This window comes from Piliocolobus tephrosceles, chromosome 16 (assembly GCF_002776525.5).
Source record: "Piliocolobus tephrosceles isolate RC106 chromosome 16, ASM277652v3, whole genome shotgun sequence".
Lineage (NCBI taxonomy): Eukaryota > Metazoa > Chordata > Mammalia > Primates > Cercopithecidae > Piliocolobus > Piliocolobus tephrosceles.
The window spans coordinates 59,636,338-59,660,763 of NC_045449.1; the positions used below are offsets into that span (position 1 = coordinate 59,636,338).

General features: G+C 36.7%; 1 protein-coding gene and 1 pseudogene across 8 annotated transcripts in view; one reads left to right on the forward strand and one right to left on the reverse strand.

Moving 5' to 3' along the window:
• The window catches only part of LOC111542508, a 1,339-nt pseudogene extending 493 nt beyond the window's left edge, over positions 1-846 (forward strand). The window contains exon 2 of the transcript XR_003309912.1: positions 71-846. The product of XR_003309912.1 is annotated as a 60S ribosomal protein L7 pseudogene (transcript). The remainder of the gene's footprint in view (positions 1-70) is intronic.
• Positions 1-24,426, reverse strand: part of CEP112 (centrosomal protein 112) — a 558,138-nt gene that overhangs the window by 331,018 nt on the left and 202,694 nt on the right. For all 7 annotated transcript variants that reach the window (XM_023212015.3, XM_023212013.3, XM_023212018.2 and 4 more), the window contains one exon: positions 12,240-12,375. In XM_023212015.3, coding sequence (XP_023067783.2) covers positions 12,240-12,375 — 136 coding nt within the window. The remainder of the gene's footprint in view (positions 1-12,239; positions 12,376-24,426) is intronic.

Genomic DNA, 24,426 nt, shown 5'->3' on the forward strand with positions numbered 1-24,426 from the left:
AAAAGAAAAGAAAAGAAAAGAAAAGAAAAGAAAAGAAAAGAAAAGAAAAGAAAAGAAAAGAAAAGAAAAGAAAAGAAAAGAAAAAGCGAAAGAATTTCGCAGAGCTGAAGATCAAGTGCCTGAGAAAGAAGTTCGCCCAAAAGATGCTTCAAAAGGCAAGGAGGAAGCTTATCTATGAAAAAGCAAAGGACTATCACAAGGAATATAGGCAGATGTACAGAACTGAAATTCGAATGGCGAGGATGGCAAGAAAAGCTGGCAACTTCTATGTACCTGCTGAACCCAAATTGGCGTTTGTCATCGGGATCAGAGGTATCAATGGCGTGAGCCCAAAGGTCCGAAAGGTATTGCAGCTTCTTCACCTTCGTCAAATCTTCAGTGGAACCTTTGTGAAGCTCAACAAGGCTTCAATTAACATGCTGAGGATTGTAGAGCCACATATTGCATGGGGGTACCCCAATCTGAAGTCAGTAAATGAGCTAATCTACTCATTAATCTAATCTACTACATAAGCGTGATTATGGCAAAATCAATAAGAATTGAATTGCTTTGACAGATAACTCTTTGGTTGCTCGATCTCCTGGTAAATATGGCATCATCTGCATGGAGGATCTGATTCATGAGATCTATACTGTTGGAAAATGCTTCAAAGAGGCAAATAACTTCCTGTGGCCCTTCAAATTATCTTCTCCACGAGGTGGAATGAAGAAAAAGACCACCCATTTTGTAGAAGGTGGAGATGCTGGCAACAGGGAGGACCAGATCAACAGGCTTATTAGAAGAATGAACTAAGGTGTCTACCATGATTATTTTTCGAGTCTCGTCAGCTTAATAAACAGTACCTGCTCTCAAAATGAAAATAAATAAATAAATAGTCTTAGAAGTAGAATCAACAGGTAAATGGAGACACAGTGTTAAAATGATCCTTCAAAAAGTTTACACAACTTCACATGCCTAGCAGAAATGCATGTCACTGTTTCCTTAGGCCTTCATGAATTTCTATCTGTGAGTTAGGTGGAAAATAGCTTATTGCTGTTTTTTTTTAAACTTTACCAGTGAAAATAAAGATTTCTTATTGTCAATTTCTACCAAAAATTACATTGGAATTTTGAAAGAAATTGCATTGAATTTATAGGTCAATTATGGGAGAATTACCATCTTGACAATATTGAGCTTTGTAATCCATAAACAGAGAATAGCTCTCCTCTTATTTAGATATTTTTAACATTTCTCTCAGGAATATTTTGTTTTTAATGCTTAAGTCTTCAATTTATTTTGTTTACTTGTAAATATTTTATTCTTCTCAATGTCATTATGAATTAAATGGCTTTCTTAATTTCATTTTCAAATATTTCACAGATAGGATATAAAAGTGCGATTTTTACGTATTTTATCCTGTAAGCTTGTTTAAATCAGGTATTAGTTCTGGTATATCTTTAATAGATTTTGTGGAATTTTCACTATACAGGATCATAATATTTGATACATTTGTACTTCTTTCTTTCCATTCTGGATACATTACTATTATTATTATTATTATTACTATTATTCTGCCTTGGTACACTGGCTAGAACTTTCAATACAATGTTGAATAAAAGTGGCAAAAGCAGACATCTTTGCCTTGTTCTTAGGAGGAAAAGAATTAAATCTTTCAACATTAATTTTATCAGCTGTGGAGTTTTCATAGATATCCTTTATTAAGTTGAGTAAATTTGCTTCTAGTCCTAATTTGCCAATAATTTTTAAAATCATAGATGGTGCTTGACTTTTTCAAATGCTTTTTCAGCCTTTATCAAGACAATCATGTGATTTTTTTCCTTTATTCTATTAACATGCTGTGTAACATTAATTGATTTCCTAACGTTAAAACAATCTTGGATTCCTGCGATAAATCCCACTTGGTCGTGGTGTATAATTGTTTGTATATGTTGCTAGATTCCGTTTACCAAAATCTCATGAAGGGCTTTTGTGACTATTTTCATGACAGGTATCAATCTATAGTTTAATAGTGATATATTTGTCTGGCTTTGATATCAGAGTAATACTTGCCTCACAGAATTAACTGAGAAGTATTCCTTCTTCCTCAATATTCTGAAAGAGTTTTCAAAGAATTAAAATTATTTCTTCTTTAAATAGTTGATATAATTCACCAGTGAAGCCATTTGTCTTAGACTTTTCTTTGTGAGAATGTTTTAATTGTCAATTAAATTTCTTATTATATTTCAATTCAGATTTTCTATTCTTGGGACAGTTTTAATAATTTGTACCTCTCTAGAAATTTGTCCATTTATCTATGTTGTACAAATTGTTGGTATACCAAGTTTTTAGTAATATCACTTTATAATCCTTGCGTTTTCTATAAAATCAATAGTGGTATCCTATCCTTTGACTCCTAACTTTGGCAATTTCCAACTCCTCATTTTTATGGTTTGTCAGTCACGCTAAAGTTTGTCAATTTGGTTGATCTTTTCAAAGAACCAATACTTGGCTTCATTAATTTTCCATATTTTTATGTATTAAATCTTAGCTTTTGCTCTAATCTTTATTTTTTTTATCCTTTCGCCCACTTGCTTAGAAGCTTGCTTTGCTTTTCTTTTTCTGGTTTCATCAGGTGAAGTTTAGGTTACTGATTTGAGAACTTTATTTTTGGATATAGGTGTTTAGAGCTATAAATTTTTCTCTAAGCACTGCTCTAGCTGCATTCTATAAATCTTGATATGCCATATTTTTGTTTTAATTCAGTTTAAAATATTTTCTAATTTCCCTTGTAATACCTTCTTTGACCCATTACTTATTTAAAATTGGGTTATTTAATTTCCAAACATGTGAGGATTTCCCAGATTTTCTTTTGTTGTTTACTTCTAATTTATTATTGTCGAGGTCAAAGAATACACTTCGTATTTCAACCCTTCTAAATTTTAGACTTGTCTTGTATCCAAGCATATGGCTATCCTGGAGAATGTTCCATGAGTGCCTGCAGTCATTGGGTGGGGTGATTTAAATCATCACCCAAGTCTCAGACACACCCAGGAGTGGCAGCACAGCAAAGGCTTTGAAACAAATGAAACTGGAATCCACCCACAGAAGATGAGACAAGACTTTCTCACTGAAAAGAACTGGGAATTCTAACAGGACTCAGAGATTACAAAACATTCAGTATATACTCTTTCTGCTTGCATATTCTTTCATTCAGTACGATTTTGAGATCCATCCATGCTGTTGTATCAATAATTCATTCCTTTTCACTGCTGAGTAATATTTCATTGCACATACCACATTTCATTTATCCTTTCACCTTCTGAGGAATATTTTGGTTGCCAAGTTTTGAGCTGTTATGGACAAATCTGCTGTCAGTATGTGTGCACTAGTCTTTGTCTAGACATATCTTTATTTCTCTTAAATACATAGGAATGGAATGACTGACATATGGTCATTGTGTATTTAGCATTTTAAGAAAACTGGCAGTTTTCTAACGTGGCTGTACTATTTTATGTACCCATCAGCAGTGTATAAGAGCTTCAGTTGCACCAGCACTTGGTACTGTCAACCAGTCTTTATCATCTTAGTCATTCTAATGAACGTGTAGTGTCATCTCATTTTGGATTTTAATCTGCATTTCCTTGATGAATGATGATGATATTGAGCATCTTTTCATGTGGTTATTAGTCATTTGTATATCTTCTTCTGTGAAGTGTCTGTTCAAATCTTTTGCCTGTTTTTAATTGGGGTGACTTTTTATTATTGAGTTGTAAGATTTCATTTATATTTTAGATGCAAGTTCTTTGAAATACATGTATTGTAAGCCTTGTCTTCCATTTTCTGGTATGCCTTGTTTTTGTTTTTTTAATGATGTCTTTCAAAGAGCAAAAGTTTTTAGTTTTGGTGAAGTCTAATGTAGCAATCTTAACTGAAATTTAATTTCCAGTTTTATTGTATTGTGGTAAGAAATACGTGTTCTTGGACATGTTAAGTTTTAGAAATATACTGAGGGTTCCCTTACGGTCTACTAAGTCTGTTAACTGTTTTATGAGAACAGAGATTTAATACGTTGTGTCTAAATGGTGGGAAGTTGAAATACAGATTAAGATGGCAGACAGGAGGCAGGACTAGCTTGCAGTTCCTCTCCGAACAGCCAGAGCAGTGTGTGGGGACTCACATCGTGAACTTTGGCTCCAAGAACTACTGCAGGAACATAGCAGGAAAGCTGAGGGAATCCACAGACCCTTGGAAAGAACTGGATCACTGCTGCAGGCTTGCTTTCTCAATGGGAGGCTCGCTTTCTCAATGGGAGGCTCATGGTCTGGGGCAAGTTCCCAGCCCTGATTGCCCACTGCCTGGAAATAGACTCAGTACTGTTAGAAGGGTACAGTGGGAGTTAGACTGGCCTTTAGGACTGAGGGCTGTGTGGGAGCAGGGTGAGGCCTGTGACTGCTGGCTTTCCCCCACTTCCCTGGTGACCTGTATGGCTCAGGAGAGGCAGCCATAATCCCCCTGAAAATATAATTCCACTCGACTGGGAACCACACTCCTATCCCCCCACAGCAGTCACAACCAGCCCCACACAAGGCGAGGCTGAGCTCAGACACACCTATCACTGCCCCCACCTGGTGGTCTTTCTCTGCCTAACCTGGTATCAGAAGACAAAGGTCGTAATCTTTTGTGAGCTCTACGGCCCTGCCCACCGCCTGAGAAAAAGGAAGACTTAAGCCGATATCCCTAGGGCAAGTTTGCATCCTCCCTATAGGACCATAACTGATGCGCTCTTGAAGTGCCACCTCCTGGCTGGAGGCCAAACACAAAACCAGTGCACTAAACAAAAACAGAACCAAGGATCCTCACAGAGTCCACTTCACTCCCCTGCTATTTCCACCAGAGCAGGTCCTGGTATCCATGGCTGCAAGATGTAAAGACAGATCACATCACAGGACTCTTTGCAGACACTCCCCAGTACCAGCCCACAGCCTAGTAGCTCTGCTGGGTGGCTAGACCCAGAAAAACAAAAACAATCACTACAGCTCCGCTCTTAGGAAGCCCCATTCCTAGGGGAAGGGGGAGCACACCATGTCAAGGGAGCACCCAACGGGACAAAATAATCTTAACAGCAGCAAACCCCAGATCTTCTCTCTGACACAGTCTACCCAAATAAGAAGGAACCAGAAAAAATATTCTGGTGATATGACAAAACAAGCTTCTTTAACACCTCCAAGAGATCATACCAGTTCTCCAGCAATGGATCCAAACCAAAGGGAAATCTCTGAATTGCCAGAAAAAGAATTCAGAAGGTCAATTAATAAGCTAATCAAGGAGGCATCAGAGAAAAGTGAGGTCCAACATAAAGAAATCAAAAACATGATACAGAATACAAAAGAAGAGTTCTTCAGTGAAATAGCATATATAAAAAACAATCATAATGTCTGGAAATCAAGGACACACTCAGAGAAATGCAAACTGCACTGGAAAATCTCAGTTAATAGAATTGAACAAGCAGAAGAAAGAACCTCAGAGCTCAAAGACAAGGCTTTCAAATTAACCCAATCCATAAAAGATGAGGGAAAAAAAATTTTTTTAAATGAACAAAGCCTCCTAGAAGTTTGGGACTAAGTTAAACATCCAAACCTAAGAATAATTGGTGTTCCTGAGGAAGATGAGAAATCTAAAAGTTTGGAAAACATATTTGAGGGAATAATTGAGGAAAACTTCCCCAGTCTTGCTAGAGACCTAGACACGTAAATACAAGAAGCACAAAGAACACGTGGGAAATTCATCACAAAAAGATCATCACCTAGGCACATAGTCATCAGGTTATCTGAAGTCAAGACAAAGGAAAAAATCTTAAGAGCTGGGGCCAAAAGCATCAGGTAGCCTAGAAAGGTAAACCTATCAGATTGACAGCAGACTTCTTAGCAGGAACCCTAAAAGCTAGAAAGGAGTGGAGTCATATTTTTAGTTTCCTTAAACAAAACCATTATTAGCCAAGAATTTTGTATCCAGTGAAACTAAGCTTTATAAATGAAGGAAAGATATAGTCTTTTCCAGACAAACAAATACTGAGAGAATTTGCCACTACAAAGCCACCACTACATGAACTGCTAAGAGGAGCTCTAAATCTTGAAACAAATCCTCTAAATACACCAAAGCATAAATCACACAGGACCTATATAACAATAACATAATGAAGAAAAAAAAAAAAAAAACAGTAGGTATTCAGGCAACAAATAGCATGATGAATAGAATAATACCTCACATCTCAATACTAACATTGAATGTAAATGGCCTAAACGCTCCACCTAAAAGATACAGAATGGCAGAATCAATAAGAATTCACCAACCAAATTTCTGCTGTCTTCAGTAGACTCACCTAACACGTAAGGACTCACATAAACTTAAGGCAAAGAGGTAGAAAAAGATATTCCATGTAAATAAACACCAAAAGCAAGCAGAAGTAGCTATTCTTATATCAGACAAAACAAACTTTAAAGCAACCACAGTTAAAGAAAACAAACAGGGACATTGTATAATGGCAAAAGGACTAGTCCAACAGGAAAATACCACAATTCTAAATATGAATGCACCTAACACTGGAGCTCCCAAATGTATAAAACAATTACTACCAGACCTAAGAAATGAGACAGGTGGCAATGCAGTAATAGTGGGGTACTTTAATACTCCACTGACAGCACTACACAAGTCATCAAGACAGAAAGTCAACAAGAACAATGAATTTAAACTATACCCTACAACAAATGGACTTAACAGATATTTACAGAACATTCTACCCAACAACTGCAGAATATACATTCCATTCAGAAGGACATGGAACATTCCCCAAGATAGACAATAATAAGCCACAAAATGAGTCTCAGTAAATTTAAGAAAATTGAAATTATATCAAATACTGATGGGAATGTAAAGTAGTACAACCACTACGGAAAACACTGTAGAGATTCCATAAAGAACTAAAAGTAGATCTACTATTTGATTCAGCAATCACACTTCTAGGTGTCTACCCAGAGGAAAAGAAATCATTATATGAAAAAGATACTTGGGCACACATGTTTATAGAAGCACAATTTGCAACTGCAAAAATATGGAACCAGCCCAAATGCCCATAAATCAACGAGTGGATAAAGAAATTGTGATATATATACATACATACATACACACACATATATATATATACACAAACACATAAACACACACACAAACCATGGAATACTACTTGGCCATAAGAAGGAATAAAATAATGGCATTCACATCAACTTGGACGTTATTGGAGACCATTATTCTAAATGAATGGAAAACCAAACATCATATGTTCTTACTCATAAGTGGGAGCTAACGTATGAGGACACAAAGGCATAAGAATAATACAATAGACTTTGGGGACTCAGGGGAGAAGGGTGGGTGGGGGAGATGAGGGTTTAAAGACTGCACACTGAATACAGTGTACACTGCTAGGGTGATGGGGGCACCAAAATCTCAGAAATCACCACTAAAGAAATTATTCAAGTAACCAAGCACCACCTGTGCCCCAAAAACCTATTGAAATAAAAAAATAAAAAATTAAAAATAAATACATAAGTAAATTAAAATGTTAAACTTGATCAGCTGTTCCACTCCTAGGTACAGTAGTCCCTCCTCATATGTTCTAAGACCCTCAGTGGATGTCTGAACTTTGGATAGTAACAAACCCTATATGCACTAGGCTTTTTGCTATATAGCTGCAATGTATAGGGCAGGTAGGGTATACAGCATGGATATTCTGGATAAAAGGATGAGTCATGCTTTGAGTAGGACACAGCAGGACTGCATGAGATTTCATCAAGTTACTCAGAACAGTGTACAATGTAAACCTTATGAATTCTTTATTTCTGGAATTTCCCGTTTAATATTTTTGGACTGTGGTTGATGGAAGGTAACTGAAACCACGGAAAATGAAACTTTGGATAAGGTGGGACTACTGTACTTATTGGAATAAAATGGAAACATATGTCTACAAAAGTAAAAGTAAAAAAAATAAAATGCTAAAAAAGAAAAAGTCAAAATATAGCTGTCATATAATTTGTCAGTTACATCCCATTTGGGTTTTACCCACTGACCTGTCAAAGATGGAGAAAAACATATGAAAACATCCCATGATTATCTATGTCCATTTCTCCATGTATTCCTAGCATCTTTTCATATTCCAATTGAGTACTCTTGCCTTCAGCATGCAAAAATATATCCCTTTGTCCAGTTTATTGACTTGTATTGATGTAATTTGTATGATAGTGTTACAATCCTACTTTCCTTTTTTTCTGAATATAAGTGACATATTTTCATCATCGATTTAATATAATTTTTGTGTTTATTTTAGTTATAACTTCTACAAACAGCATATTCATGGATTTAAGTATTCTAATCAATACCATTTTACTAGAAAAATTTAACCTATTAATGTTTATTATTACAATTATATACTCTATCTTATTTTGGACATTTTATAGTATTTCTGCTTCTGTTCCTTTGGCAGCATCTCCTCTCAAGCTTTGCTTTTTATCTTTTCAAGATTTTTATAAGAAAGTACAACTTGCTAATTTTATTAATGCTCATATTTAAACATTTCAAAATTATTTTTACCTACATTTCCCTAATTTTAAGAATCTTATGAGTCTCACATATTTATGACAAAGAGTTTTAGTATACTTTGCTTCTCCAACTCTCACTATTCATCTACTTTTGGTCCTTGTTAATGTAATCTAGGGATATAAATTCAAGTTGTCAATACATTTGTATTTTCTGTTTTATATACCTTCCTTTTCAAAAAATAAATTAATATTAGAATTCTAAGTATATTTGTAACAATTATTTAAATTTGTTTCTACTTCTTTGGGGTTCCAGGGTTCTCTACTCATCCTTTCATATGATGGTTCCTTATGTGTGGGAAGTCTTATGCTTCATTTCTGGATTGGTTCATGTTTTCATACAAATTTTTCCAGAAAAATGTGGTATATATTACGTGAGCTCTCATATATAAGAACATGCTTTCCTATTGTTTTGTAAGCAAAAAACTCCTTGGTTGTGTATAAAATGGAATCACCACATTTTTTTTTTTACTGTATGCATATTACATACATGTTTATTACATGCATTATATTATATGTAACATGAATGCTACAGTTTCAGCCTACCATACCATGGCTGTGGATCCAGGCATTTCCGCACTCCTGGAGGCTGGGGAAGGTCCCCGCTTCCCTAGCTGGCTCAGAAGTGCTTGCTCCTGCTCTCTGGCTTCTTCCCACTGTCCGTGCCCACTCTGATGTTGGAGCAAAGTTAGGGCTAAGCCTGGGTACTGTTGCAGCCAGCCAGGTGGGCACACACTCAGGGCAGTACTGACATGCCAGCCTCCTGCTGCCTCAGCCATCTCTTTACTTCGGCTGCCAATGAGCATAGGAGAGAAGCCAAGGGGGTGCTGATGGCAGCTCACTGCTGGCCTGCAGGCAATCCTTAGCACCCACAGCCTGGGCACCATGAACAGCAGCAGGGGGCAGACAGGCTCCTGCTCATAAGGGGGTGGGTCCCTAGTGAGGCCTCAGCTTCAGGCCAGGGAGGGCCTAAAGGCTGGGGGCCTGGCTTAAAGTCCCACAGACTGGAGTGGGAACTCCTGGTGCCTTTTCTGGGCCTGCCCATGGCCGCCCATGGACCAATCAGTGTGCACTTCCTCCCATCTGAGGCCCATAAAAGCCCCAGGCTCAGCCAGACAAGAGCAGATGTGGGGACAACCAGCTGCAGAGGGGAGCTACCAACTCCAGGGCCTCCTCTCTCCTAAGAGCTGCAGATGTCAGGACAACCAGCTGCAGAGAGAAGCAACTCATCCCAGGGCCTACTCTCTGCTGAGAGCTGCAGAGACATTGGGACCACCAGCTGCAGATAGGAGCAACCCACTCCATGGCCTCCTCTCTACTGAGAGCTGGGGAGATGAGAGGATGACCTGCTTACAGAGAGGAGAAACCCACTCTAGGGCCTCCTCTCTGCTGAGAGCTGCAGAGATGATGGGACTGCCTGTCTGCAGAGAGGGGCTTACCACTCCAGGGTCTCTTCTCTGCTAGGAGCTGAACACTCAGTGGGACACCCTGGCTGCAGAAAGGAGTTAGCCACGATGTGTCTCCTCTGAGCTGTTCTATTGCTCAATAAAGCTCCTCTTTGTCTTGCTCACCCTCCACTTGTCTGTATACCTAATTTTTCTAGTCGCAGAACAAGAACTCAGGACCTGTCGAATGGCAGGGCTAAAAGAGCTACAATACAAACAAGGCTGAAACATGTCCCCTTGCTCGCCTTGTTGCAGGCTAAGAGAAGGAGAGAAGAGCTGCAGCCCTGTGGGGACCCCAGACCAGGGCACTCCCAAGCCAGGGCTATGACTTCCTCTTTGGGTTCCTGTGGTTCCTGGCATCTCCAAGCTTCAGGTACCACCACGTTCCCCAGTGACAGCTGTGGAAGCTGCTTGCAGTATACCTGGACCAGCCACAGCCTCACAGAGAGCTGACACCCATGCTGGCACCTGGAGCTGCCCACCCCACTGCAGCAGGTGGCATACCTGACTGCACAGTGGCCAGACCCCACACTTGCTCACACATCCCTCGCTGCTCTATGCCTGACTCACCCTTGGCAGGTGTGGGATCCAGGCCAGTAGCATGAGCCAAGAGCAGCATGTCAGGCCAAGTGGGTGGAATAAGCCCAGTGGGCCTGAGCAAAACTCAGGAAAAGGTGCCACTGGCCACAGAGGTTTCTGACCAAAAAGTGATACCCCAGGGATCCCATAACCTAGGGCTCAGTCCTCAGTCAGATTCAAACATGAAACTTTCCTTAGGGACATTTCTCCCACCCAGTGTGTGTATGGGACTCCTAAGGAAGATAACTATAGTATAAAATCATAAATGAGTATTGAAACATTCTTTATAATCAGGAAAAACTGAAAATAAACTAAATATGCTTGAGTAGGGGAGCTGATAAAATACAGTATATTCATATGATAAAATAAATTTAGTGTTAAAAAGATTGCACTAAAACAACATGGTTAGCACACAGATACATAATATTATATATAAAAGGGCAAACAGAAATAATACTTAAAATCTATTCATATTTATCTAATTTTTTAAAAAACAAAAAACATTTATGTCTATAACATATTAATGCATAAATAATATATACATGCATATTATCTATGGGTATTATATATGCATATAAAATAAACTGAAATAATGCAGCCCTCCCCATTGGTTCCTGAAACCCCTCCAGATACCAAAATCCACAGATAGGCAAGTTCCTTATATAAAATGATCTAGTACTTCCATACAACCTGTGCTCATCCTCCTGTGTATTTTATCATTGCTAGATTACTTCTAATACCTAATATAACATCTACATGTCACTTCTATCACATGGATTCAACATAGTCCTCTGCACATGGCAAACTCAAGTTTTACTTTTTGGAGCACTGTCAAATTTTTCTAAATATTTTCGATCCATGGTTGGTTAAATCTGTGGAGGCAGAACCCATGGATACAAAAACACATGGATACAGAGGGCTGACTGTATGCACTCAATTAATTACAGTGGATTTCTCCAGGGAAGAAAGAATAATGTGATTAGACATGAATAACAAATAAACTAAAGCTTCACCCGAATGTTTTAGTTTATATAAACCGCATTAACAATTATTACATCTTTGCAATGGGTACCCAGGTATTCGTAATAATTCCCTTTATTCTTTTACAAATTTTGTATTTTCTTTAAAAACTAAAAAAAAAAAAAAAAACTACCACCCATCTTGTATGAGAATTGGAGACAGCTTTGTTCTTCACAACTGCCAGTTGAAAATAATTTACTGTACCTGATCAATAAGACACTATTTATAGAACATGAAGAAACACAGACATGGTTAACTGGAGCCCCTGCTCTAAAGAAACTGATCAGTCATGGGATTTTTCTCTTAGGCTTATCTATCCTTCCAAAGCAAGGCACATGCTTGCCATGACTGTATTTATACAGGGGACTTTTAAATGATCATTCTGGCATCGCTTGAAGGATGAATCAAGTGGTAACATCTCTTTCTCATTCTGAATCTCTGACCCGATTGTATGGTTAATTTTGATACAGCTCTTTTAAAAAGTGAAATGTTTCTGTCATATTTAAGATGAGAATGTACCTTCCTACTGAGAGAGTGACTTTCAAAAGGGATGGTGTGGCGGCCTCCTTACCTGCTCTTTCATTTCAGCATAGACTTTCTCTGAGTTCAGTTCCACCTGCCGCTTAAACTCTTCCAGAGCGGCATCTGCCTGCTGGGCCTGCAACCTCTGAACTTCAGTCACACGAGTAAGCTGCTCCTCTTTTTCCCTAGAAAGGTTCAGAGAAGCTTCAGAGTTAAAATATAAAAGAACTAACGTGAATGAAAGAACAATATTTAACCCCCTCTAAAATAAAATCCAGATTTTAATTTTTTTGATCCAAATCCTACAAAACTTCCCTTTAGAAATTTGACAGTAAACTAATTCATCTCAAGAGAAAAAGGGTATAAACATAGTACACTATGTATTCTGATGAAGGGAAAACTACTTTCAAAGATTTCCCTAAAAACAAAACTGAGTAAAACCATGTGTCTCCATCAAGTGATGAATGAATCAACAAAATGCGGACTAGCTATCCAATGGAGTATTAGTCATCCTTAAAAAGGAATTAAGTTCTGATACCTGCTACAACATGGATGAACCTTCAAAACATCCAGCTAAGTGAAAGAAACCAGTCACAAAAAGTTACATATTGTTTGATTCCATTTATATGAAATTTCCAGAATAGATAAATCCACAGAGACAGACAGTATACTAGTAGTTACTAGGGTCTGAGAGGCTGGGGAAATAGGGAGTGATTGCTAACAGATATGAAATGAGGAAAATATGAAAATGTTCTGGAATTAGATAGTGGTGATGGTTGCACATCCTTGTGAACATACTAAGATCCACCAAACTATACACTTTAAAACAGTGAATTTTATGGTATGTGAATTACATCTCATGTCTTTTGGGTTTTTTTAAATGTACCAATAGAAAGATGTATGTCTACCAGAAGTTAATCTGCAGTGAAGTCAGTGCAACAGAGAAATATGATGGCCTAAAATTATTTTACTGCCTTCTAGCAGATTGCCTAAAAGAACTGATAACCATCTCATTTCTTCATACCTTAGGCGGAAACTACACGGCTGAAAGGGTCCAACAAAACAAAAGGAATCTTTGCATGTTGATAGAAGGAAAAAATTAAAGGCTTCAGTTTATAAATGCATGCCATTTAACAATAGTTAACTCTGAGTTCTAACTAGGTGCCAGGCACCGTGCAATGGAATTTTATATGGTTTGGCTCTGTGTCCCCACCCACATCTAATCTTGTAGCTCCCATAATTCCCACGTGTTGTGGGAGGGACCCAGTGGGAGATAACTGAATCATAGGGGCAGGTCTTTCCCATGCTGTTCTCATGATAGTGAATAAGTCTAACGAGATCTGATAGTTTTAACAAGAGGAGTTCCCCTACACAAGCTCCTCTTTTTGCCTGCCGCCATCCACGTAAGATGTGACTTGCTCCTCCTTGCCTTCTGTCGTGATTGTGAGGCCTCCCCAGCCACATGGAACTGTAAGTCCATTAAACCTTTCTTTTGAAAATTGCCCAGTCTCAGGTATGTCTTTATCAGCAGTGTGAAAATGGCCTAATACAGAATTTTATGTCTTCTCTCATTTATTCTCACAGTAAACCAGTATAAGAGTGTTATTATAGCCTTATTTACACAGAACAGGAAGGTAGGGCTTAGAGAATACTTCCAAGGTTACACACCTAGAGTAACAACAGGTCAAGCCAGGATTCCAGTCCTGACAGTGTGCTTCTAAAGTTCCTGTTGTTGGCTGCTATGCCACACTGCTTTCCTGATTTTCCAGATGCCACAGGTAAGATTAACTTACTTCACCTTCCCTAAATGGGAAAGCTTAGACACATATAAAACATGTTCTTACTATTAGCTGTAACACTGAAGAATGCTGGGTAGCGGTGGGTAATTTAACTCACTCAAACCAAATTTGAGAGAAATATCATAAAGGGGAGAAAAGACATTTCTAAAACATGAGGATGCAATCTTTTAAGACTTGGGCAAAAAGTAATATGAGTTTTTCCAGGTTATTTATCTGAGTTTAAAATCCACTCTAAGACACAAAAATGTCTAGGCTTTTCAATAAGAACGTACATATCATATAAAATACCAAAATACCAAACCATCTTCTTCCTCACCCACCAAATTGAAAACCTCTTTGAAAGCTTAAGTGGTCAAAAGACTAATAAGAAAAAGTGTCACCTAATTTCTACTTCAGCAAGACTCTCTTGTTCCTTTATAATGAGGTTATCATTGATATATAGACATATAGATATAGATAGATAGATGTGTGTGTATGTTCTCTCCTGGCACCCATATCCCATCCCCACCCCTGTATTTGGGATCCGCAAATAGGCAAATGTTTGTTGACAGGCTAAAAGAGCATGCTGTGCATGTTTACTTGTTATTTTAAACACCACCTTGTGTCTATCTCTTCATATCTCATGTATCCATCTACCTGAAGGTGACAATAATCATTGCAATCCCATGATAAACAAAACAGCTTTCCCACTAAATCCCTGTTCCTTTATGTGTCTGTTTTACAGATGTAGCCACCATTTTTATGACTTACAGAATTTAATACTGCCCCAAGGTATGTGATGCCCTGCCTGAGAGTTAAGCCATTCCAGGTCATGATGCATGCCACATGTGGCTCTCAGGGACTGCATTTTGCAGCAATAGGGTACAGGACTCTGGAAGTTTTTAAAAGCTATTCTTCAACTTGTCCACTTTAATGAATGGGGACCTGAATATCTTGTTGTTCACCATGTTTCTTACATGTTGTTAAAGGAAAATGGCCTTAACGTTAACTGGCTGTTAAGTTCTGAGGTCATAACATTAGTGAGGCTTTTTTGCCACCTAATGTGAATATTAGCTCAAAGATAATGGTGATTAATAACTGAATATCATACTGAAGGCTGACTGCAGGGACACCATATATGAAAGACTGAGTACTCTGATGGCTATAGAGAAGTTTAAATTGTTCTGGTGCATTTTCACTCTTCCTATATTATTCTGTGCAAGAACAGGAGGCTTTAAGTTGTATGTAGGATTTCCCTGCAACAAATGTTGAATAATTTGTTTGAATATAAAAATATTTGAATACTAAAACAGCACATGGGAACAACATAAAGTCATATAAATTGTTATTGGGTACCATGGTCTAGACCTGGCTTGGCAAATAGATGTTCTCTGGTGTGGTGGTCGCAACTGACTGGAAGAGGCTGCCTAGAATGCTCTATTTAAAGGATCCTGAGAGCAAGCTCAGAGGGAAAGGGTGCCGTGGTTGATGAATGGTGGCACTGTTTACAAGGCACTGGAGTTAGGCAGTGCAACGACCATTTCAGAGATTATAGTGACTAGTTTATCTTATGTTCCTCTTCACTTTTTGAGGCCCTTCTAAAAGCACTTGGGAAGACTATTTTATAATTAAGATTAACATTTATCAAAGGATTACCTTTGGTCAGTTTGTATATAAATACAAAAGAAAGTACATTGAACATGATTTGAAAACTTTAAAAGTTTATATATCATTTACTTTTTAATTATGGAACATTAGCCAAAAGAAAGTAAGATAACAAATTTTATAAAAATATATGACCTATAGCTGAAATAGCAACTTTGTCCTATCTATGTAGAAAGTCAGTTTTTTATAATATTTGTGCAATAATTTGCATGAACTATTTAGTTAAACACTTTTAATTTAATAGGACAAATCTTTTTCTCTATAACATGTCATTCTTACCTACTAAGCTTAGCTCATTTACTTTATAACTAATTTATGACCACATAAATCAAAGTCATAAACTTCAGCTATCCATCAGGTAATTAGAAGCCATTTTAAAATGTGAAAACCTTGCACAATAAGGCACATTGCTTTTAATTGATCACTTTTACCCTGATTTACAAATAGCAAATACTGTTTTACACTCAATTGTAAGCACAGGGAAATATGTAAAATCTAGTTTCCAGTCCCACCATACTGTCTGAACTAACCTAATAGTAACGCTAAATATCAAAGGTGGCCTCATTCAATGTAATTCAATGTTCTTGTCCAGTAAAACCATAATGAATACATTGAGCTCCGCTAATATTTAGAAACCTTCTGCCCCCCTTTTTTTTTTTTTTAGACAGGGTATTGCTCTGTTGACCAGGCTGGAGTGTGCAGTGGCATAATCAGGACTCACTGCAGCCTTGAACTCCTGGACTCAGGTGATCCTCCCACCTCAGCTTCTGAGTAACTGAGAATATAGGTGCAAGCCACCACCCCTGGCTAATTTTTTTCTTTTTTGTAGAAATGGGGTTTTGCCAAGTTGCCCAGGCTGGTCTCGAACTCCTGGACTCAAGCGATCCACCCACCTCGACCTCCTACAAAGCTGGGATTACAGGCATAAGCTGCTGCACCTGGCCCCTCTGTCTTACTATAAATTAAATCTGTCAATTCAAATAAAGAGGTGATAATCATTTTAAGGAGGTATCCATTTTAATTTCCACAAGGTAATGAAGCAGAAGTGAAAATGTTGAAGCTTTGAAACAGACAAAGGTCTGCTCCTATCACAGGAAGAGTGCTCCTTTTTACCATGATCCCAACAGTGCATCCTGCAAGGAGGAAAAAAGGACTTTGAAGATTTTTTTTTCCCAATGGAACTAGTTGTTGGGCCAAGTAGAAATGCATCACTCAAATGCCTTAAAGCTGGGCCTCCATGAAGATAAAAAAGTGGAAAGAAAATTTGCTTTTTAGCTCTGATTTATTTATAAAGTGCAGTAAATTTTCCTCATCTGAGTATATAAAGGATAAAGAAAAAAAGAAGCTGCATTCTTAAACAACCACAAGCCAGCTCAGATTAAAGGATGTTCTGAAGTACATGATTATTCCAAAAAGGGCAATAAAATATAGGGAACTAATGGATGACAGTTTAGTATTTTTGAGCTTTACAAGCTAACACATATATGGACGGGTGAACCTTAATTTGAAAATCTTCCTTCTGCACATTTCTGTTCCAGTACGTTTAATAAAGATGGCTGCGATCCAACATGTATGTATAAGGCTTCACATTACAGTCTACTTCATTTGCTGCCAGCTTGGCATCTCCCCTGGAAACTCCAAGAAAAACAACACAAAACAAGAAACTTCAAACAAGTCTGAAAAACAGCTAGAAGAGTCCCCATGCCCTTTCCAGCGGGGCTGGAAAACAAGACTTCCAAGCAGCAATATCACCTATATTCACGGCTGCAGGTTGTTACTTCAACTGATTAAACGGAATGAGTCAAAAATATTTAAAATAATACATTTCATAAGCATGATAAGTGAATAAACTGCTTTGGCCTATTCTTCACTTGACTATTAAAAGTAGTAGTCTCTGCTAAATTCTAGTTTTAAAATGGTAAACCCTGGAGACAGCTAAACATTTGATACTTCAAGAGTCAGTCAGAAAGAAATGCCCAGTAAAATGAAAGTTAGTACTGGTCTTAATATTGAATATATGGTCATACTTCCCAAATTGATCTACAGATTCAACATAATCAATGCATGCAGAGCCACAAGCCAAGGAACAGGGGCAGCCTCTAGAAGATGGAAAAGGCAAGGAATGGATTATTCCTATAAGCTCAATGAAACTATGATGATCCAAAACACGAAATTAGAAGTTATTCTCTCACTACTAAGGGAAAAGCTTGAAACAGGTATGATAACAGCATAAAGAAGTTCTACAGAATGCTGTTCTGCCAAAGACCTTTTATTGCCAACAATGTAGGCTTACCCAGAGAGCTTGCTCCCAGGGTCAAACTCCAGTCTTAAAAAACCATGCCTGTCTGTTGGTTGAAGCATGTTAGTTATAAATAGAAATGAGGAATCTTATTAAACAATTCAAAAACCTCTTAAGAAGATATGGATGTCAGCTAGGATGTTCATAAATCTATGACGCCAACTGGATTTGAATCATAATTCAAAAGAACTAGTTCTGGCCTCAACCTTGTAGCCTTCATTCTCAGTAAGTTAGTTTTGTTCTGGGAGCAGAGACAAGGGTGCTGGCAGCAAATTCTAAGATCTGCTCATTCAAATACTATAGAAAACATAAAAGAAGTGTAAGACATGCTTCCTATCTTGCAGAAACTATAATCTGACTAAGGGAAAAGATGAAAATACAAGAAGAAAAAATAAAATGATGCAATATCGTACACATTAAATCTTGTGACAAATTTTAAGTGCTAAAAGAATACAAAGAATGTAACAATGCAGTAAGAGGCTATATAAGAAACGGTTCTCAGAGGATCAAATTTATGTGTAAGGTAGGAAATAAAGCTATATAAGTAAAATTAATGAAAGGTTTAAACAGTTTAAAGTTTACATAATAATTTTATGCTAAACTAACTTCTGCCTGTAATATGGGTCCATACATAAAACAAATTCTAGCTCAGCAAATACAAAAGTAAGTAATACTTTTATGGTAAACTAACAAAATATTGAGAAAATTATCCTTAAAGATAAAGCAGTCATGGTTTATGGTCAAAAAAAATTCCTTTAAAATTCTTTAAAATTCTTTAAAATTAAAAATAAATCCCACATATGATGCTATTTTCATTTATGTCTCTATACTTAACAAAGGATTAAAACTTCCATTTATAAATTGTACATAATATATGCAGAGTTTACATACATACCCACTAATGTATTTCATTATAGATGTAGTGTTATATCAGTAAATAATAAGGAAATATATGTTATTCTTGTAAAAATGACAAAACCTAAATATTCTGGAATAGGTGAAGACCACTTCTTGTTACTAGGAGAGGAAGAAAGACAGTATGAAGTCACTCAAGCAGAATGATAAGTAAACCAACGCCAGATCAAAGGAATAAAGAAAAAAGGCTGAAATGTGAATCTGAAATATTTATTTCCTTCAAAAACATTATCCATGCCTTGTCCCAGGGCAGTTCAATATTTCAAAGTAACTGGAAAATATTCTCACTTATATTCATCACTATGCACAAATAGATCAAATTTTAAGCAGGCAAATTTTCTCCTATTTATCAAATATAAATGTAATATTTATCATGTGAGAGAAGCTTTTCTGCTCATTAAAGATGATTTATAAGTGATATGAAATGAAAAGTCGCAATAGATATGTCCCACTACTTTTAGAGAATTATTATATTGCTACAAAATATAACATTTATAGTGTAGCCATAATTTTTAAATCTTTGCAAATGATAAAGCAGAATGAACATTTGTTGAATGTCTACCCTGCTCATTAGAGTTAGGGCAGTTCACAAATTATTTCATCTAATTCCTATTAGAAAAGTTACTACATCTTTTAGATGAAAACACTGAAACTTAGAATAGTCAAGTTCACATAAAAGTGCCAGAACAAGCGATGAAAACAACCCATCTGACTGGAAGTCCCAAGTAGTTTCACTACACGTAACATTATTTCTTTAAATCTGTACATACATTTTGTATTGTTACCATTTCATATTAATTAGCTGAATTTATAACTAAGTACTTGCCATAATTTATCCTTACATAGCCATATTTATATATTAAATAACTTCGAGCATTTGAAAGCTAAAATGTTCATTAGCATTCACTTAACATCTATCACATGCCAGGATCTGTGCTCAGTATTAGAAATGCAAAAACAATCAAGACGTTATATCAGTTTTTTGTTTGTGTGTGTGTGTGTGTGTGTGTGTGTGTGTGTTTGAGACAATGTCTTGCTCTGTCGCCTAGGCTAGAGTGCAGTGGTGCGATCTCAGCTAACTGCAACCTCTGCCTTCTGGGTTCAGGAGATTCTCTTATCTCAGCCTCCCAAGTAGCTGGGATTACAGGAATGCAGTACCATGCCTGGTTAATTTTTGTGTATTTTTAGTAGAGACGGGGTTTTGCCATGTTGACCAGGCTGATCCAGGAAAACATCATAAAGGACTTCTCATTTTGGTAAGATCATTACTAAAATGTTTAAGAAGATTAATGCATTACATGTACATTGCATACATGCATACCACATACATATCACACACAATGATATTCCATGTATAATACATGTATGTAACATGCACACACCACACATGTATCACATGCATATTACAGGCATGTATAATACATGCATGCTACACATATATTGTATTTGCATTACATGCATGTATACTACATGTATGTTATCATTTAAATGAATATTGCATGCATGCATAATACACGCATATATCATACATGTATATTGCATGCACAAATACTGCGTGCATATATTACGTCTATTGCATGCACATTACATATATGCAGGAATATCACACATGTGTATTGCATGCATACTACACGAATGCTTATTACATGTAAATCAAATAGATGGATATTACATACATGTGCAACACATGCATTTTACAAGCATGAGCATTACAGGCATGTCACATATATTACATGTATGCACATTACATGTGCGATACGTGTATGTTACATGCTTAACACATGCATATTACATGCCTATCACATGTGCTGCATGCATGCATATCACAGGTATATTAAAGCATTATGACATGTATATCACACGCATATTACATACATATCGCATGCGTGTCACACGTGTATTGCAAACCTGAATGCCACATGTATATTACATGCATGCATAGCATATTCATATCACATGTATACTACACTTATGTATTTTGCATGTGTATTGCATACAACTGTTACATTTGTATTACATGCATATATGCCACATGTGTATGATATGCATGCATATACCATGCATATTATATGCATGTGTATCACAAGTGTACTGCATTCAAGCACACATGTATATTACATGTGTATCACATGCACATTGCATGAAGATTACATGTATGTATACAGAATGGATGTCATATATTGCATGTGTATCACATGAATGTACAACAGTGCATGCATATTACATGCATGTGCACCACATGCATATATTATATGCACTCATATTGCATATATATTACATGCACGTATACTACATGTATATGTATGCATATTAAATACATGTATAAAGCATCTATGTTACATGAAAGTTACCTGCATATTACATGCAAATTGCAAGCATTTTATGTATTACCTGTATCTTGCAGGCATCTGAAACGGATGCATATCACATGCATGCACGCACATTTATTACATGCATACACATTGCATGCATATTACATATGTGTATAGTACATGTATGCAAATGACTATCTTTATCACATGTGGGTGTTAACACATGCACAATAAGGCTGTTAACACACGCACACTACAGACATGTTACATGTTTAGTAGATGTTTGATACATGCATGCATACAATGTATATTACACATGTGTACATGTATATTGCATGCATGGTGCGTGTATACAGCACACATGTGGCATATTGCACGTATAACAAATGTAAATCACATGCATGTGTGTATATTACATTTCCATTACATACATGTATACCACGTACATGTATCATGGATGCATATCACATGAATATTGCATACATGTTACACACGTGCATATTATATACATGTCGCATGCATATTGCGTGCACTTTACATTCCTGCCCCATGTATAATGCATGCATATTACATGCATGCACATTACATGCATATTGCATGTATATTTTGTGCGTGCTGCATCACATTACATGTATGTGCAGTGCATATATGTTGCCATATATGCATGCACATTAAATTAATACCACATGCATATTACATGCATGCATGTTACATATGTATGACATGCACGTATACTGCATGTGTTACTTGTATGCATATTGTATGTACACTGCATGCATGAATGCATATCACATGTATATCGCATGCATGTGTACTCATGCATATTGCGCACATGTATGTTGCATGCGCATTACATGCATGTATCATATATATGACATTTGTATTACATGCATGCATGTGTATTACGTGTGTGCATTTTGCATGTACAACACATGCATGTTACATGCGTGCACATTGGTATTGCATGCGTGCATGTCACATTTACATGTATAGCACATGTATATTGCACACATATACTGCGCAATGCACAATGCATATTACATACGTGCAAAGCATGCATATCACATGTGTACTGCACACATACATAGCACATGTATATAACTATGCATGTTGCATGTGTTTTACATGTGTCTTACAACTATATTGCATGCATGTGTATTTCAGGAACACGTGTATCGTATGCATGTACATTGCACGCATATAGCATGTATACTGCACCCATGCAGTGCATGTATTGGATGCATGTAATGTTGCGTGCATGTTGCATGCGTGCTACATCCATGTATATCACATTCATGCATCATACATGCATATGACATGCATTTCGCACACATCAGGTACCTGCAAATTACGTGTATCACATAAATGTATGTTGCATGTATACGTGTACTGCATGTATGTCACATGCATATTACATGCATATATGTATATCCCATGCATATGGCATTATATTACATGCATATTACATGCATGTATATTACATGCATGCATACATATATTGCAGGTATATTGCTATATCAACACTAATCAAAAGAAAGCTGGAGTCATGATATTAGTATCAGACAAAGCCTACTCCAGGGCAAAGAATTTTGTCAACACTAAAGAAAGCAAATTGACAGTACTTAAAGAGTCATATCAACAGGAAACAAATGTTGAAGATAAAAGAAGCAAAAACTGATTGAAATGCAATGGTGAATAAATACATGCACAATGGCATTTTGAGACTTCAATATCCCTCACTATCAATAATTGATAATACAAGTAGACAGACAAGTAGACAGACAATAATAAAGAGATAGGATAAATAGAATGTGAAGAACACTACCAACCAACTAGGCCTAATGGACACTTACAGAATATTCCACCCAAAGAAGAATACACGTTCATTTCAAGAGTACGTGGAACATTATCAAGATAGACTATTCTGAAACATAAAACAAGTCTCCATAAATTTAAAAGGATTCATATCATGCAATGCATATTTTCTGATCATAGTGAAATTAAAAATCAATAAAAGAAAGACATCTGGGAAATACCAAATATTTGGAAACTAAATATTTTTCTACACAGCCCATGGACCAAAGAAAAAATAAAATGAGAAATTAGAAAGCATTTTGGATTAATGAAACTGAAAACAAATATCAAAATTAGAGAGATGCTGCTAACACTGTACTTGAAGGAAACTTTATAGAATTAAACACTTGTATTAGAAAATAATATACAGATTTCAAAACAATGGCATTAGCTTTCACTTTAAAGAACAGTAAAACACAAAATAAGTAGAAGAAAGGAAATCATAAAAGTCAAAACAGAGATCAATAAAATAGGAACAGAAGAACATTAGGCAAAAATCAGTGAACCCCAAAGCTGGTTGAGAAGATCAATAAAACTGATAAACCTCTAGCTAGACTGGTCAGAAAAAAAAGAAACAATACAAATTATCAATATTACAAATGAGAATAGTTATGTCACTACAGATTTTATATGTGTTAAAAGGACAAGAAACCAGTATCACAAGAGATAAAATAATTTTTGTTTTGTTTTTGTTTTTTGAGACGGAGTCTCACTCTAGCCCAGGCTGGAGCACAATGGTGTGATCTCGGCTTACTGCAACCTCCACCTCCTGGCTTCAAGCGATTCTCATGCTTCAGCCTCCCGAGTAGCTGGGATTACAGGCACCTGCCACCACACCCAGCTAATGTTTGTATTTTTAGTAGAGACAGGTTTCACCATGTTGGCCAGGCTGGTCTCAAACTCTTGATCTCAGGTGATCTGCCTGCCTTAGCCTCCGAAAGTCCTGGGATTACAGGTGTAAGCCACCGCTCCTAGCCTGAGAAGAAATTTTAATCCTTACTTCTTCCCAGTATATACAAAATTACTAAACAGTGATCAAAGTCCTAATGTAAAATCTATAACTATAAAACTTCCAGAAGAAAACCTTTGTGACCTTGGGTTAGAAAAAGATTTCCTAGATATGACACCAACAGCACAATCCATAAAAGAACAGATACTGTAAACACAGTAGACTTCATCAAAATTAAAAACACCTGCTTTCTGAAAGAAACCACTAAAAGAATAAACAGGCAAGTCACAGACTGAGAGAAAATACGCAAAAACATCTAGCTAATAAAAGACTGGTATCCAGAATATATAATGAAATCTCAAAACTTAATTATAAGAAAATAGTCAACTCAATTTAAAAATGGACTAAAGATTTGAAGACTCTCCAAGATAGACAGGCATATGGCCAATAAGGACATGAAAACC